Genomic DNA, 18,212 nt, shown 5'->3' on the forward strand with positions numbered 1-18,212 from the left:
CATCTGCGCATGCGTGGGTTGCAATTTGGCGCTTCTGCACATGCACAACCACCGAAACCCGGAAGTAACCCATTCCGGTACTTCCAGGTTTTGGCAGTCCGCAACCCAAAAAAACACAACCTGAAGCATCTGTAATCCGAGGTGTGATTGTATTGGGGAATGATCCATAATGAATTGAAAAAAATGTTTTAAAGTACTTCCCCTCCCCCCCCCAAAAAAACCAGAGTCCTTTCTTTTGGGGATAATTCAGACTGAAATTCCCAGGTGTCAAAAAAGGTTATTTATGTATGCCACTACTGCGGCCCGTGTTTTGTTAGCCCAAAAATGGAAAACGAGCGAGGTCCCAACTAAAAAAGGAGGACAACTTAAGTTGACAGAATATGCGCAGCTTGCAGACTTAACATATAGAATAAGAGAACAAGAAGAACATACGTTTAAGAGAAGATTGGAAAACATTTATTGAATATACGGGAAATAACTGTATAACTTAATGCTGTATAAGTTAATGCTGACAGCATTAAGATAAGATCAAGTGTAAATAAGGTATGATGGATGTAATAATGGAATGCTGAATGGTATAGTTTCTGTAAAATAGGCAATGATTTATGATATGTAAAATGAACGATGGAAAGAGAAGAAGGGAAGTCATTGATATTTTAAGGATGTAAAAAATGAGTGCTTTAAATTGTAAAGAAGAATTTTTTTAAAAAAATATTATATACAGACCTTTGGTTGGTTGCTGTGAAAACAGGATATTGGACTAGATGGGCAAAATACCTTATCCAGAAGGCTCTTTTTTATGTTCTGATGTTGCTTATGGCACAGAAGGGCATAAACAGGGAGGGCAATTTATCCCTTTTGGGGAGAACTCGCCATCTGTGTGGCACCACAGCAGTAAAGGCCCTACTCTGTGCCTTAGCAGTTCTGACATTGGAACACTAATAAATTTGGATCAAGACCTTATTTGATGGTGTGAGGAAATAGAGAGGTGAAAGAGAGTTTTTCCGCTTAGATATGAAGATCCCGGGCCATTAAACAGAGGGGGAAATACCTTGAGTCTGGGAGTTAATAGGGAAGGAGTGCAAATATTTTAAGACTGGTGAGACATGTTCTTTGTGAGGCCAACTCCATTCTGTGACGCTCCATTCTGTGCCAGCAGAATTTTCTTAAGGCAATGTATAAAATGATGGCAGAATCAGAAGTACCCACACAACCCTTAATAAAATAAATGGAAGTGGGATTTTCCAGGGAGGATTTCTGATGAGACATTGAAATGAGTTTGGTGGCTGGTCCCTTCCAAAATTCCACGTCTTTATAATGAAAAAAGCTTCTACAAAGCTCTTGTTGAATTGTTATCTTAAAGAATGAACTACCTATTTCCAGAAGTTGAAGATAAATATTGGGTATATCGAGGCGTAAGAACTGACTTGGTACTTGTTTTGAGGAAGTGTGCTAGTATTTGTATTTTTATTTTTTTGAAAAAACAAGCAATGTCAAGAAAATAAAAGGATATTGATTAACTCCTGTTCTGATAGTTATCTTGTCTGGCAATCTTAAAAGTGAAGTATTGGATGGAGATGGAGAAATGATTGCTGCGCTGGCCAACTGCTGTACATAGATAAGCAATCAGCCATAAGTGCAGACAAAAAGTACCCTCTGTTAATCAGAGATCCATTGAGCAGGATATAGGCCGTGAAAGCAGGATTTATGTTGAAAATTAAATATAGAGAAGGCAGACAAAGGAAGTAAAAGTTTCATTGGGAAAATGGCCAGTGGTTATTATTGTACTGGAACAGATAATGTGCAATCATATAGCTTATTTTGGTGTGCTGTAATCCTATGTTATTTTCTTCGTTTTCTCCTCCTCCTTTATATGGAAACTGTATATATACAGGAATCGTAAAGTTACTTTTCCATTTCAGGTTTTTTTCTTTCTTTTTCTTTTGCCTTGCTCGTTTCTGCATTACAGACTTTTGCATTCCAGATTTTCCTTCAAAAAGTAATAAGGGGAAAACGATGCACTGTTCTGCATTGGTATTCTATGGCTTGGGAACTATCTTCAAGGGGAGATCCACAAGGAGTACATTGTAGTAATCTGTGTTGGAGGTTCCTAAGGTCTTGTTTCTCGGGTCATAACACAGAGGGCCTTCTCGGTAGTGGCGCCTGCCCTGTGGAACGCCCTCCCTTCAGATGTGAAGGAAATAAGCAGCTATCTTATCTTTAAAAGGCATCTGAAGGCAGCTCTGTTTAGGGAAGTTTTTAATATTTAATGCTGTATCATTTTAACACTCGGTGGAAGCCACCCAGAGTGGCTGGGGAAACTCAGCCAGATGGGCGGGGTATAAATAATAAATTATTATTATTATATGATGTCCCTGTGCCATGCTGACTGTGTTTCACATCCACTGTTGGAAGCAGTAGGTCTCTGAATACCAGTTTCTGGAAACAGTGGCGGAGGAACCCTTTCCATCACCTGGGGAAGGACGAACCGCCTGGTGACGCATGCACAACAGCCTGTACGCAAGCGGCAGCCCATACGGACACCGTATGGCACAGCACGAGTGGTGTTCACACTGACTGCATGCATGCCCTCCGCCACTCTACAGCTGGAGCGAGGCAGCAGGCCATCTTGTCACCCCTCCCCAGTGCGGTGCCCGGGGCGGACCACCCCCTCCGCCCCCCACTTCGTAAACCCCTGGCTGGAAATCACAAATAGGGTGAATTCAGGTCCTGCTTGCAGACTTCCCATAGACTTTTGGTCAGTCGCTGTGAGAACATGATTCCGGACTGGATGGGGATTTGTACTGATCCAGGAAGTCTCCTCTTAAGTTCTTGTGTTCCTGATGGTCGCTGGTAAGATTGGGTTTACCTCTTCTCTCTTGATCCTTCTGCAGCAGGTGGGTCTTCCTAGTGGATCACCCATCTCTAGCCGAAGGCATTCTAGGAAACAAGGTCTTCCACCCTGTGGCAACTCAGCTGGCAAGCGATCTTCCAGACTGAAAGACAAAACAACCCACGACCAAGTTTGAAAGCTTGGTTACGCCTGAAGCCTTTTCACCTTCCGATTTTTATTTGCCAATCATTACCCTTTGGGGTTTCGCAGCTACAAAATGGAAGCGCCAAAAGAGGGACTTGGGGAAAAAATATTATGGAAGCCTACATGCCAGAAGTTACTTCAGTTTTGGAATTTTTGTAAGAAGGATCACACAATTGCTCCTACTTCTTTCTCGGATGGATGCCAACTGTAATGTTATCTTTTTCCAACAGGGACATGGGAGGACCACCCCCGCCAGATGACAGCTGGAAGGGAAACCTCTCTGTGCCTTACAACGTTGGGCCAGGCTTCATAGGAAGTTCTTCAAAAAGGTGGGAGGAGAATATAATCTTGTGATGTTGAGTAAATGGTCAATAGGAAAATGGAGCCGCAGAACCTGTACTGAATAAGAAAGGTTTAGTTGGTTAGGGTAATGTGGGCTGTCTGTCTGTCCTCTTTGTTTGGGACCAAACGAAGATCCCTCCTTAAGACCACATTATTGTACTTGTATGAGCCTACCTGAACTTTATTTATTTACTTATACGCCACCTTTTCCCTGATGGGACTCAAGGCAGCTTACATATAAACTGAAGAACCACTAGAAACATGGAAAAATCAATCATTAAAATACAATTACATATTGATGGAATTAAAATGATGTGCGTATATAAAACCTGTTCAAAACATACCAATAATTACAATAAAAAAACCAGCACGGCACCAGCCCTTTAATGGAAAGCATTCAGTTCCCAAAATCCTGTTGGAACAAAAAAAATTCACTTGCTGGAAGAAGAAGAATAAGAAGGGAGCAAGTCAATAACTTCTCTAGGGAGGGAGTTTCAAAGCCTGGGAGCAGCCACTGAGAAGATCAGTGTTTGTGCTCCTGCTTTCTGGCTGACCGGTAGAAAGGTAAAGCTAAAGCACCCCTGGACGGTTAAGTCCAGTCAAAGGCGACTGTGGGGTTGCGGTGCTCATCTCGCTTTCAGGCCGAGGGAGCCAGTGTCATGTGGGTCATATGGCCAGCAGGACTAAACTGCTTCTGGCGCAATGGAACACCATGACGGAAGCCAGAGCACACGGAAACACCGTTTACCTTCCCACCACAGTGGTACCTATTTATCTACTGGCATGCTTTTGAACTGCTAGGTTGGCAGGAGCTGGGACAGAGCAATGGGAGCTCACTCCATTGCAGGGATTCGAACCGCCAACCTTCTGATCGACAAGCCCAAGAGGCTCAGTGGTTTAGACCACAGCGGCGCCCTTTACCTTTTTGACCGGTAGAAGATGCTAGAGTAGCAAATACATAAACTCGGTCTTCTCAGTGGTGGCTCCTCAGCTTTGGAATTCCCTCACTAGGGAAATATATGTTAGGTTTCTGTTATGCCACTGTGCAGTTTTTGGAGTCACAAGACTCTGTTTACATTCCAGACTGTTGGAAGTCTCACGGGAGACGGGAAATGGATGTTGATGTTACTGGTTTCCGGTTTCTTTGTTCCAGTTGGTTCTCTGTCTTCCACAGAGAGCAGGTGTATATTCTTTTCTGTCCTGCATAGTTAGAAATAAAATGTAGCGATGTAGCTCATATTTCTCATCCTTCTGCTGCTGTCCGGATACTCTGCATATGGGGAATGTGCCTGAAACCTCATCAAAGGCTTAGGTCATTAATCACCGTCAGAGGAAATTCCGATGGCATGACCGGAGGAGCAGCTCGGTCGTACGGAATTCCGACAATATATATGACCTCATTGCTGCTGGTTTTGCATATGACCTCATCACTGCTGGGACTTCTGCTTTCTTTCTTCCCTCTAGAGCACACAGCACCCCCTCCCATCAGATCTGCTTCAAATAGTCCCCTCAAACCCTTCAGTGGGGCAGGGCAGGAGGACTGCAGAGGGAAGGGGAATCCATTCTGCCAAAATCTTCTGTTTCACTGATAGATGCTCACATGTTGGACTCTATCTAGAAAGATGAGCACACAGGTTCAAAAAAAAAGTGGCTCTCATGCTGAAGGCTGGTGTTAAAACTAAGTCCACCTTCGGAAAATGCTATTTCATAATTTATACAGGACTATAACTATGCAGAATTTCAGCCCTAATCTGTTCTGACTTTAAAGTCTAAAGCATGCATTTGTTTCTTAGCCTGACATTTAATACTTGATTTTTTTATATATATTGCACTTGCATTAGCAAAGTCAAAATGCATGTCCACAGCATCAAAGAAGTAAGAAGAATTTACAATGTGATCGGTACTCTCCAAGGTGCAAAAGAGCCAGGTAAAGCCATTCCCTTGCTCACGTTCTCTGTGGGATCAAGCCAGCGGAAGGGTTGTAGTTCAGAGGTAGAATGCATGGTTTGCATGATAAATGCCCCTGGCATCCCTGTGTAGCACTAAGGCTTTCACCTGAAATCCAGGAAGTCCTTCAAATTTAGCCAGTCCTCCAGACTAGATGGACCAATGATCCAACTCCTATTTTAATAATAATGCTATATTTTCCTAATACAGTCGTACCTTGGTTCTCAAAAGGAATCTGTTCCGGAAGCCCATTAGACTTCTGAAAACGTTTGGAAACCAAGGCACGGCTTCCAATTGGCTGCAGAAGCTTCCTGCACTCAATCAGAAGCCGTGCCAGCCACTTGGCTTCCAAAAAAAGTTTACGAACTGGAACACTCGAGCCAAAACACTCAACCCACAAGGCATTCATGTAAAAAGCCTTAAAGTAACTCTAAGAGCATAGAAAAGCTAAGGGAAAATAACATAAGCGAAACAACAGTAAAAACTTCAGTGGCAAAAAAGTACTATCACAGGCGCCATAATTGTCATAATCCATCAGATGCTGGCTAGAAGATGCTGAAGGAAATGAATGATGGTACCTGGTTGGTGCCTTTTTGGGAACAGCATTAGACATGCAGGGAGCCGCAACTGAAAAGGCCCCCTCCCTTTAAACTTTCCTCAGAGGCGGAAGAGGGACCTCAGATTGAAGGGTCTGGGTAGGTATGTTCTGAAGATATGTTCTGAAAGATATTGAGGTCTTGAGCCATACAAGGCTATCTAGTCAAAACCACTTCTATTTATTTGTTTTTATCCTGCTATTCCTCCTTTCAACATGGAACCAAAGTCCAGCTGTCCTTCAAAATTCACACGTCTCCAAATTGACACTCACTTCTCCAGCTACAGAAAAATGTGCTACAGAAAAAAGGCACATACTGGGGTGAAGTGTGCATTTAAATGCATTTATTACTGAACATAGCCTATAAAAATGCAATTTATGAGGGGGAATATCTCTGCAAAAATGTAAATCAGACAAAACATACATATAAAAATGTACACTAGGGAAAAGTGACACTAAAATGCTGGTGAATTTTCATGAGGACTTTTAAATCACATTGCAAACTGATGTGAGAACTGAACTAAAGATTGGAAGGATGAGAAAGGGAGAGCAAAATGGTCAGATCCTCTCATCTCTAGCTCCATATTATCCTCAGGAGGGCCCTTAAGTAGAACTCTCATTGTGATTTATTGCGCCCATTTAAAAATTAATCCTCATTTCCATTGATCCAGACAGGTACGTTATCCTAGGTGGCCACCGAGACTCTTGGGTCTTTGGTGGGATTGACCCACAGAGCGGAGCGGCTGTCGTTCACGAGATTGTCCGAAGCTTTGGAAAGCTGAAGCAGCAAGGTGAGACAAGAAGAATGCAGAACCTAAAAATCTATCTGTTTGGGGATCCATCCATCCATCCAACATCTTGTCTTCCTGTGTGCTGTTCTGCGGGTTCTTCCACCCGCTACCCTGAGCTTTTTTGAGGGGTGCACAGGGAGGAGGAGATGGAGGGGAAAGCCTAGGCTTCTGCTAGCAGAACTTGCTACTTGAGTCCAGCCCAGTCATAGGTGCCAACTCCCTGGGGTTCTGGCACCCACAAAATTCCCCATGAAGGGGCTGGGTTGTCGTGTGTGAAGGGGAAGCAGGAAAAAACTTAAACACATAGCATTTTCCGTACGTCCCCTGTACGGACGACACTGCGACACACATCCAGTGGAGCTGTGTGCACGCTTTAGCAGAGTTATGCAAGTAGCCAGGAGGTGAAGGAATGTGTCATCACGATTTTATTATTTACAGCAAATTAAAACAACAAAACATGGCTGGTTTGAACAGCATCTCTCACACACGTCTTCTCTGTCGGAGAGCAGAGAATGAAAAGCAAAGACGAAAAGTACAAAGAACGGAAGTTCTCTAGTCTGAGTTCTGTTCCCACACTTACAGCAGTATGGAATGTAAACATGGAATCATATGTCCCAGCAATGGGAGAATGAATTACTGACATCCATGGGCACCGATGGTTGCAGGACCAAGCTGCCACTCCTGAGCCCTCATTGTTTATGAGCCCAGCTTCTTCAAATAAACCATAGGTAACAACTGACCATAGCTCCTGGTTTGGACATAACAAAAACTGACAGTTGAAAATGGAAATGGTTGCTTCCACCTCCTGGATCCAGGTGTGAAATACTGGCATTGGTGGGATGAAAGACATTCAGCCATGCAGCCAATCAACCTTTGGACCCTATAATCCGTACACTGGGATGTTCTGCATATATGATTCTACATCTGGGATAGTAAAGATTGGGCATCTAGTGTAAGATTGGGAGAAGGGTTCCTCATTTTATCCTCGTATGATCTACATCTTCCCTGCCACCCCCGGTGTAAACACTGTGTTACAAAATAGCTTTATCTGTTTATTAGTTTGTCACTTCGTAAAATGAGTTCTGTAGGATAGCAGTTCAAATTCTGCGTGCGAGGGGGGGGGCTTGAATTCTGCAACCTGAATAATTGATGAGAATAGAACACATTAGGGCAATATCCCCTAATTAGACTTAATTTATTCTGGTTTGGGCTATCTTGGGGATGTGATTTTGGGTACAGAATTTTTTTTATTTTGTTTACTTTATTGTGTGTCTTTCAATCTGTCTAGTATGCAATGTAATGTAGCAACATGCAGAACCTTTGCAAGGAAAGGCCACAGCTCAGCAGCAGAGCAGAAGGTCCTGGGTTCAAATCACAGCATCTCTAGGTAGGGCTGGGAGATACTCCTGCCTGAAATCCCACAGAGCTGCTGTCAGTCAGTGCAGACAATGCTGGGGTAGATGGAGCAATAGTCTGCCTTTGGTATAAGGAAGCTTCCTAAAATCCAAAACGAAACAAAAATTGAAGCAAAAATTCTTGCAGTCCAGAGGGTTTCAGTCTTTCTTCATTATTTCCTGTAACAGCAGCAATCCTGCATGCACTGAGATTGCTCGGGTCTGATTGAAATCAATGGGATTTAAGCAGCCACATGGAATGACAAGCAGAAAAGAACAGTGCATGTAAATGTCTTGCCTTTGAATTGTTTTATTGATGATGGAGAGGCTTTAAGGAACAATGGCTTGTTGTTGTTGTTAAATGACCAAGCCAGAACTGCAAAGGACTTGCTCGGTTTGGTGTGAATAACATTTTGCACTGTTGTCTGAAACACCTAGACCATGGGTAGGCAACCTAAGGACCGGGGGCCGGATCTGGCCCAATCACCTTCTAAATCCAGTCCGTGGACGGTCTGGGAATCAGCGTGTTTTTACATGCGTAGAATGTGTCCTTTTATTTAAAATGCATCTCTGGGTTATTTGTGGGGCATAGCAATTCATTCATCCCCTCCCAAAAAAATATAGTCCAGCCCCCTCACAAGGTCTGAGGGACAGTGGACCAGCCCCCCTGCTGAAAAAGTTTGCTGACCCCTGACGTAGACACACACATATTGCACCTGTGCCAAGTTTTTCCTGGCTTTTGATCAGCTGTCAAGGTCTTCTAGTTGACATATAATTTCCTTAAGAACTCAGGACCAGGTGACTTGAAAGACCACTTGCCCCTGTACAGACCTGTCATAACTGTCAACGTTTTCCGTTTTTTAAAGGGAAATTTCCTTATTCCGAATAGGATTTCTCGCAAGAAAAGGGAGAAGTTGACAGCTATGGTGTGAGATCATTTCCGGGGAAATTATATTCATGGCATCGCACCCTACAGAATCTCACACCGCTGTGAACCCCAAGAATGGCCATTTTTTTGCTGTTGCCCCTATACTGTGGAATGCCCTTTCAGGATGTCTTCCCTCTGCTGTACACGACACAGCAACCGTTCATTGCTTCAAACGTCTTGTAAAGCCTTCTTCTTTTGCCTAGGCCATCCCTGACCCGCAAGACGGGACCCTGTGTTTCATGTATGAATCCCCTGAATTTCTGTTTTAGGTGCTTTTATTTTAGTTTTATTTTATTTGTTTTTCGTTTTATGGTTTCCGTTTGTATCTTTTTTTTAAATCAATAGTGGTTTTTATATCTCGCGTGGCATACGCTGCTGTGGAGGTTTTTGAAATGCTAAGTGGTTTAGAAATGGTTTTTAATAAATATATTGTGTTTGTAATTATGCTCTCAATATCTCAACTGCAGAATGGAGGCCTAGGAGAACGGTGATATTTGCCAGCTGGGATGCTGAGGAGTTTGGCTTGATAGGATCTACAGAGTGGGCTGAGGTAAATCAATAGGAAGGACACTTCCAGGTGTTTGCTGTCTCTGAGTAGGATCCCTTCACACACAGTAGTACCTTGGTTCTCAAATGCCTTGGTACTCAAACAACTTGGAACCCAAACACTGCAAACCCGGAAGTAAGTGTTCTGGTTTGCGAACTTTTTCCGGAAGCCAAACCTACTCCGCTTTGAGTGTTACGCTTCTGTTTTGGGTGCCACACTTCTGTACTGAGTGTTACGCTGTGGTCTGCCTGTTTTTGCCATTTATTTTGCGCTTTGGCGGCTCTTTTTGTTTTGTTTTTGTGACTGTGTGGAACCCAGTTCAGCTACTGATTGATTGATTGTGTGGCTGCAGTATATTGTTTGTTGCTTTCATTTTGTGGATCAATGGTCTCGTTAGATAGAAAAATTCATGTTAAATCACTGTTTTAGGGGTTGTTTTTAAAAGTCTGGAACGGATTAATCTGTTTTGCATTACTTTCTATGGGAAAGGGCACCTTGGTTTTGGAACGCTTTGGTTTTGGAACAGACTTCTGGAATGGATTAAGTTTGAGAACCAAGGTACCACTGTAGTGCCCAGTTCAGGCTGCATAGTTACAGCCGATTTGGAACTCTTGTACAACAAACGCACGTCCTAAAAAGATTTTTTTTGTGATAAGGAAAATGCTGAGGAAATTGGGCTAATGGTATTCTTGCTGCAGTTGTCACATATAAAAAACAATTTTTAATCATGCTTGTGAATCTCTGTACCTACTATACCAAGTAAAAGGGCTTCTGGTTTTTTTTACAAATGTATATTTCAACATTTTAACAATCTCATTATAAATCATTTCCCATAAGTCTTTTACTTTCTTACATTCCCACCACATATGGTTAAAAAGTACCTTCTTTTCCCTTACATTTCCAGCATTTATTATTTGTTTTGTACATTTTAGCTGATTTCATCTGTACATCATTTTCACCATAGAGAAATATTTTAGGCATGAACATGAACAAACATTTTCTTCATTTCCATTGTAGGAAAATGTCAAAATACTGCAGGAGCGTGGCGTGGCCTATATCAATGCTGATTCCTCCATAGAAGGTAAAATATATGCAAGTTTTAATAGAGAATGAGAAGGGTGTGGTCACTGGGTTGTCTTTTGGGGTTAAACTTCATAAACATGTAGTCCTTTGGTTGGGGAACAGGTTTTGTTTGCATTTATCTTTCCCGCCCCGACCTGGCCACAGTGATCCATGCGACGGTCACCTCCAGGCTTGACTACTGTAATTCACTCTACGCGGGGCTGCCCTTGAAGCTGTCCCAGAAACTCCAGCGGGTGCAGAATGCTGCAGCAAGGTTCCTCATGGGGTCTCTGCCATGGGAGCATATTCATCCAGTGCTTTTCCAGCTGCACTAGCTCCCGGTGGTGTACAGGGTCAGATTTAAGGTGCTGGTTTTGACCTTTAAAGCCCATCACGGCCTAGGACCCTCGTACCTACGGGACCGCCTCTCCCGGTATGCCCCACGGAGAGCCTCAAGGTTCATAAATAGCAACACCCTAGTGGTCCCGGGCCCTAAGGAAGTTAGATTAGTTTCAGCCAGAGCCAGGGCCTTTTCAACACTGGCTCCAGCCTGGTGGAAAGGTCTGCCTCATGAGACCAGGGCCCTGCAGGATCTGATTTCTTTCCGCAGGGCCTGTAAGACAGAGTTGTTCCGCCTGACCTTTGGCTAGGAGCCAGTTTGATTCCCTCCCCCTCTTTCTTTTTTCTTTTTCCTTACTCCTCCTGTGATGAGGCTGCATTTTAATATTTTAATGTTTCAATATTTTAATGTTGTATTTTAATCTTGTTTTTAAGTTGTATTCATTCAACCTGTTTTTATTTTTGCTTGTTAGCCGCCCTGAGCCCGGCCTTGGCTGGGGAGGGCGGGGTATAAATAAAAATTATTATTATTATTATTTGCTTGTTTGGGCAGAATTTGGGAAATGACATAAAATGAGCTGTGCTGAATCTGGCACAATGTTGTGGTGTATTCAAACATGGGGATTACTGTCTCAGTTTTCCTGGTTATAAAATGCTAGTGCTTCTCTCCTGGTTTCTAATTTCCCTTTTACAATGCATTTTATGGAACTGTGGATTTTTTTTAAAAAAATCAATATACCACCATGACATGCTAAATTTAATTCCCACCAGTGGGTGTAATGTGATGCAACAGCGAACTCATTTGCACTTCTGTTCCTCCACTAAAATGAATATTCGGTCCATTAATTTCATTGGGGGTGGATCTAGATACAGGGGGGAAACTGCTGTAAATAAGTCGGAAATTAGATTGTTATGACAAAAGAAAGAAATCTCTATGGAAAGCCGCGTTTTAAAATTTCCTGCTCTCTGGCGCCATCAGGTGTTGCATGTTCATAGCGCATTCAAATCACTGTATCTTTGCTAATGTAGCTGAGTCCTGGGTTTGATCTGAATAAAACTTAGTTGAATACCACCCAATAAAGCATTCAGGCCAGCATGCATCAGAAAATACAACATCATGCAGTGAAACTCAAAAGAGAAGAAGATAGTAAATTGAAGGAGTTAATTTTATTAGAAATATGATCTTGGAGAACTGTTACAATGTGATACAATGAAATTCAGTTAGGGAGGATTTGAGGAAGTCAGTAAACAATGAAAGTTAAATTAGGTCTTAGAAGTAATAAGTGTTTTTATTGTTTTTCTTTAGTATTGTAATGTGTTTCTCTTTTTTGTGTGTTTTGTATGTTATTTCTGTTATAAATGTGGAAAATTAATTGAAAAAAAATTGAAAAAAAAGCTCAAACCAGAAATTTAAATAGATGGGTTGTATCCTCTGCTCTTTGATCTAGTGGGGGCTTGTGGGATTGGGAGAAAATAGGTCTTAAATTTCTGTTGCCTCCCACAGTTCCAAATGGCCCCCAACCCTATGGAACAGATTAAGGGGGTACAGGGATTGCAGATACCTAGCTGTCAACGTTTCCCATTTTTTAAGGGAAATTCCCTTATTCCGAATAGGATTCCTCGCAAGAAAGGGGGAAAGTTGACAGCTAGAATCCCCTCCTTTCCCTTCTGTTTATGGAAGCTTTCCCTTGGATTAAAGAGCCTTTCATTAGTGGAATTTGGTGCATGCTCTGCCACTGATTGCACAAATGTGCATATAGACGTTTAAAACAACTTCATGATTTTCATATTCAGGCCCCATTTAATAGTCATGGAATAGAATCATAGTTGGAAGATTCTTCCAGTCCAACTTTCTGCAATGCAGGGCCCCCTTGCCCAACGTGGGGCTCTAACCCACGACCCTAAGATTCAGAGTCTCGTGCTCTACCAACTGAGCTATCTAAAAGACAGTAAAGTGGCAACTGTTAGGTTTCTGTTATGCCACTGTGCAGTTCTTGGAGTCACAAGACTCTATTGACATTCCAGACTGTTGGAAGTCTGACGGGAGACGGATGCTGATTTTAGTGGTTTCCTGTTTCTTTGTTCTGTTGTTTTCTGCCTCTCACAGAGAGCAGACGCATATTCTTTTCTGTCTTGTGTAGTTAGAAATAAAGTAGCAATGTAGTACATATTTCTAGCTCCTTCTGCTGCTATCTGAGTACTCTGCACAATGGAGAGCGTGCCTGAAGTCTCATTCAGAGGCTTAGGTTGTTAATCACCGTCGGAGGAGAGCCAGGATGGGTTCCGAAGATACGGCCGAAGGAGTAGCCATTACAGCTCGGTCGTACGGAGGCTCCGACAGCAACTACCCGTGTGGCATAGTGGTTAGAGTGACAGACTATGATCCAGGAGACCAGGGTTCAAATCCCCACCCGGTCTTGAAGCTCTCTGGGTGACTTTGATCGAGTCACTGCTTCTCCGCCCAACCTACATCACAGGGTTGTTGTGAGGATAAAACAGGGAGGAGAGCTCAAGCTCCCCAGAGGAAAGGCATGGTACAACTGCAATTAATTGATATTACTTCTCTTTCAGGCAACTACACCCTTCGAGTTGACTGCACCCCGCTGATGTATAGCCTGGTATACAATCTGACTAAAGAGGTAAAATAAAAGAAGAGGAAGGTGGGAATAAATCTATTTATTCATTTGTTATAGATCTATCCCACTCTTCCTTTTTGGGGAGCCTCACCTCAGACCCTCAACCTCCTCCCATACATGCAGTGACCAGTATCCCATTGGCTTGGCTTCAATGACAACTTTTTTAAAAAAATTGGCTCATTTGGTTTTTCAGATTAAAATTTTATAGTCCAACATACAACATAAAAACAAGATTCCAAAGAATCTCTTGGACTTCCCTCCACCCCTTTGTGGGTCCTATTATTAATCATTTCCTCCTGCATCTTTTATAATAATCCAGATCTCTCCATTGTATCCAAAATTCACCATTAAACTACAAGTCATATTCCAATCCTTCTAACGATTTTAACTGTTTACAATGGTCTTTGAAATAAGTTATAAATTTCCCCCATTCCTTATTAAAATTTTGGTCTTCCTGATTTCTGATTCTTCCAGTCATTTTAATCATTTTGACATAATCCAGCAACTTGATCTGCCCTTCTTCTCTGGTAGGGACTTTATCTTCTTTCCATCTCTGGGCCAATAACATCCGTGCAGCCGCGGTCACATACATAAATAGTCCTTTCTGCTCTCTTCAGATTCTGGCACCTAGAATTCCTAAAAGGAAAGCTTCAGGTTTTCTAGGAAAGGTTATTTTAAACATTTTTTCAACTCATTATATATCATTTCCCAAAATTAGTCGAGAAAGACTTAGAGAATGACATGCCACTTCTCTGCTTACTCCGCAGTTCCACCTGGCAAGCATGGGTCTGAGCCGTTTTTGCCTTTGTCCCATCACTTTACCCTGGAAAATCCTCTCTTTAGCGCTCAGTTGGAACAAACAGCAGTCCGCAGGAAACTCGACTGCCATTTGGTATATAAAGCCCTTAACAGTGGCGTAGTGTGGGGGGTGCAGGGGGGGCCGGCCGCACTGGGCGCAACATCTGGGGGTTAGGGTTAGGGGGCGCAAATCCATGGGTTAGAGGGCACAAATTACTTGCCTTGCCCCGGGTGCTGACAACCCACGCTACGCCACTGGCCCTTAATGCTTGGAACCAGTTGATCTACAAAATGGCCTGTGACCACATGACCGCTTCGAATGGTGGAATTGACAGTGCTACAGGTGCGACATAATAACCTGCTCTGCATTTGTGAGAACGCTGTCGTTTTGTGTGGCAGAGCCTCCATGTTGGAACTCCCTGCCTATTGAAATTGAACAGTCCCCTTCTCTGTACTCTCTTCGGCCTGGAAAGCCCAGGTCATTTTAATCTGTTTTAGTGTTTTTAACTTTTGCATGTTTTAAAGCAGGGTTGTAAATCATAGGATCATGGAATTGTACAGCTGAAGGGACTACAAAGGTTGTCTACTCCAACCCCCTACAATTCATGTATCTTTTTGCGCAGGGCGGGGCTCAAACCCACAGCCCTGAGATTAAGAGTCTCACGCATTACCGAGATTTCTTTATTTTACTGTTATATCTTTCGTAAGCCGCTTTGAGGTTACTTACAATCAAGCGGTGTAAAAATTTTAGGAAATGAATGAATGAATGAACACAATGAATGTTTTATATTTCGTGGACCGTTTTGAGGTTACAATCATACCTTGGGATAAATGTGCTTCAATTTAAGTATTTTCGGGTTGCACTCCGTGGTGACCCGGAAGAAATGGAGCATGTTACTTCCAGGTTTCACCGCGCACGCATGCGCAGATGGTCAAAATGATGTCACGCGCATGCTCGGAAGTAGCGAAATGCGACCCATGCATGCGTGGACACGGGTTGCGTTCAGGGTGCGAATGGGGCTCTGGAACGGATCCTGTTCGCACCCCAAGGTACCACTGAACTTACAGTCAAGCGGTGTATAATTTTTAGGAAATGAATGAATGAACACATTTATGGAACTCCCAGCTGGGCAAAAAAACCCCATCTGCCTCTATCAGTGCAATCTGAAAACTTTTTTATTTGCTTTGAGATACAGCCATTGTTGTCTCCGACTTTCTTGCTGTTCTGTCTTTGATTGGCAGGTGCTAATGTGGTGGTTGTTTTTCAAATTACTGTTTTGTGATTGCATTCCTGTTCTTTTATATCACTACCTGCTCTGTGGTCCTTTGGGAATGGGGTGGGGGAAGGTAAGCAATAAAACTGATGGGGGGAGGGAAAGGAGGTTCTTTCTGCCTCCGTCTCTTGTTTCCCATGGAATAGGAAGAGGGCAGCTTCTTTGTTGCCCGTCGCTTTCGTTTTCATGTTTGCAAAACTTACTATGTTTTAATAGATACCAAGCCCTGATGAAGGCTTTGAAAGCAGATCTCTTTATGAAAGCTGGCATGAGAAAAACCCCTCAACGGAGCAGGAAGGTGTGCCCAGGTAAATTCCAAGGGGATTGGGATGGAGAGGGGATGGCGGAGGAGACGAATGTGGTCCCTTCCAGAAGTGGGGTTTCTTCATTTAACTGTTCCAGTTATAGATAGGTAGCCGTGTTGGTCTGCCATAGTCAAAACAAAATAAAAAAAATTCCTTCCAGTAGCACCTTAAAGACCAACTAAGTTAGTTCTTGGTATGAGCTTTCGTGTGCATGCACACTTCTTCAGATACACAGATACACTTCTTCAGATACTTCAGATATACTTCATTTAACTGTTGTGTCACAAGGACTGAAGTGCAAAACAAGCAGGGCAGAAATGGGACAACTGTGCCTCATTGGCCTTCACTGGATCTCCCTAGAGAGACAGTGTGGTGTAGTGGTCAGAGTGTAGGACTAGGAGCTGGGACACTAGAGTTCAAATCCCTTCCTGGCCATGAAACCTCACTAGTGTTGTTGGACCAGTCAGCCTACCTCACTGGGTTGTTGTGAGGATGAAATGAGAACAGAGATAGCCAAGTACACCACCGTGAGCTGTTTGGAGGAAAGATGGGTTATGCATTTGTTACTATTATTTCAATTTATTAGTCACTTACTATGTAAGACAAGGGACGCGGGTGGCGCTGTGGTCTAAACCACAGAGCCTAGGACTTGCAAATCAGAAGGTCGGTGGTTCAAATCCCCGCGACGGGGTGAGCTCCCATTGCTCGGTCCCTGCTCCTGCCAACCTAGCAGTTCGAAAGCACCTCAAAGTGCAAGTAGATAAATAGGTACCGGTCTGGCGGGAAGGTAAACGGCGTTTCCGTGCACTGCTCTGGTTCGCCAGAAGCGGCTTAGTCATGCTGGCCACATGACCCGGAAACTGTATGCCAATAAAGCGAGATGAGCGCCGCAACCCCAGAGTCGGCCACGACTGGACCTAATGGTCAGGGGTCCATTTACCTTTACCTTTATGTAAAACAAGATTTAAAAATTCCTTCCAGTAGCACCTTGGAGACCAAATAAGTTAGTTATTGGTATGAGCTTTCGTGTGCATGCACAATTCTTCAGATACTTTTAACTCTTTACTATGTAAAGAGTCTCTTAGTGGCAACCCAGCCAGATGGATGGAGTATTATTATTATTATTATTATTATTAGTAGTAGTAGTAGTAGTAGTAGTATTTATTACTACTGCTAAGTCACCATCCCTTGTGGAGTGTTCCCTCAGCCTCCTCTGTTTTCTCCTCTCCTTGGGTGTCCTCTGGGCAGCTGCAGCTGACGCCCCTGGTCTCTGAGCTGCCCACCCACCTGCTCCAAAGAGAGGTGCCTCCTCACACTGCCCCACAGGGGCCTGGGAAGCACCCCCTGGCCAGCCCCAGAGGCACCATTCGCCTGGGGAGCTTGTAGCCAGGGCTGCTGCTGCAACAAACAGCCATGGAAGCCTTTGGGAGGCAGAGACAATAGCTGAATTTTAAAAGCATAACATAAAATTAGAAAAAAAAGAGCAATGTGTTACAATGAAAGCTAGACAATAACCCATAAAAAAGATCAGTGTGTACAGTGTGTTGCTTTGAAAACAACAGTTTTATGGCAATGTTTACCCGGTTTGCCCTCTCTCCTGTCTTTTTTCCTTTTTTTTTCATTTCACAAAAGGATTAACAAGCTGGGCTCTGGCAATGATTTTGAAGTCTTTTTCCAGAGGTTGGGCATCGCTTCCGGAAGAGCTCGATACACTAAAAACTGGGTAAGCCTGTTCTGTTACTTCCACAGCACCTTGAAATAAGCATCCTGGGGGATTTGGATATAAATCCCTTTAAAAGCTCACTGTGATTTATTGTTGTTGGCATATGTATATCTGGGAAGACGATGGAGGAGTGCGCCTTTGGGGGGTGAAGTCAAACTGTTGGAAGCTTGCAGCGCCTGCTGTGGCTGGAGAGACGGATATGGGAGAGACATGTTTTGTTGCAGCTGGGGCAGATGAAGGCGTCCGGTTGTGCTGCTGCAGATGCACCATGACATTTCATCTCTCTGTACTCCTCCCAGCCGTCATTCCTTCTCTGGTCAGCACTGTGGATTCACAACCTGACTGTCTGTCTCCAGCATAGGAGCCAATTCCTAGGGGCCAAGGACGCTTCAGCCCCCCCTGGTAAAATATTTGAGGGGCTGGTGAGCACTGCCATTTGAATAGTGTGCATCTTGTGAGTGATTACGTGCCCCCTCCCTCAATATTTTATTCAA

The 18,212-nt window shown here is 43.4% G+C and overlaps 1 protein-coding gene across 3 annotated transcripts in view; it reads left to right on the forward strand.

Annotated features, from left to right (window-relative positions):
* LOC307214729 (glutamate carboxypeptidase 2-like) overlaps positions 1 to 18,212 on the forward strand; it is a 52,223-nt gene that overhangs the window by 27,333 nt on the left and 6,678 nt on the right. For all 3 annotated transcript variants that reach the window (XM_079973680.1, XM_079973681.1, XM_079973682.1), the window contains exons 8-15: positions 3,268 to 3,366; positions 5,221 to 5,306; positions 6,593 to 6,712; positions 9,502 to 9,584; positions 10,599 to 10,662; positions 13,554 to 13,621; positions 15,907 to 15,998; positions 17,628 to 17,718. In XM_079973680.1, coding sequence (XP_079829806.1) covers positions 3,268 to 3,366; positions 5,221 to 5,306; positions 6,593 to 6,712; positions 9,502 to 9,584; positions 10,599 to 10,662; positions 13,554 to 13,621; positions 15,907 to 15,998; positions 17,628 to 17,718 — 703 coding nt within the window. The remainder of the gene's footprint in view (positions 1 to 3,267; positions 3,367 to 5,220; positions 5,307 to 6,592; positions 6,713 to 9,501; positions 9,585 to 10,598; positions 10,663 to 13,553; positions 13,622 to 15,906; positions 15,999 to 17,627; positions 17,719 to 18,212) is intronic.

The sequence above is a fragment of the Podarcis cretensis genome, assembly GCF_951804945.1.
Source record: "Podarcis cretensis genome assembly, chromosome: 4".
Classification (NCBI taxonomy): domain Eukaryota; kingdom Metazoa; phylum Chordata; class Lepidosauria; order Squamata; family Lacertidae; genus Podarcis; species Podarcis cretensis.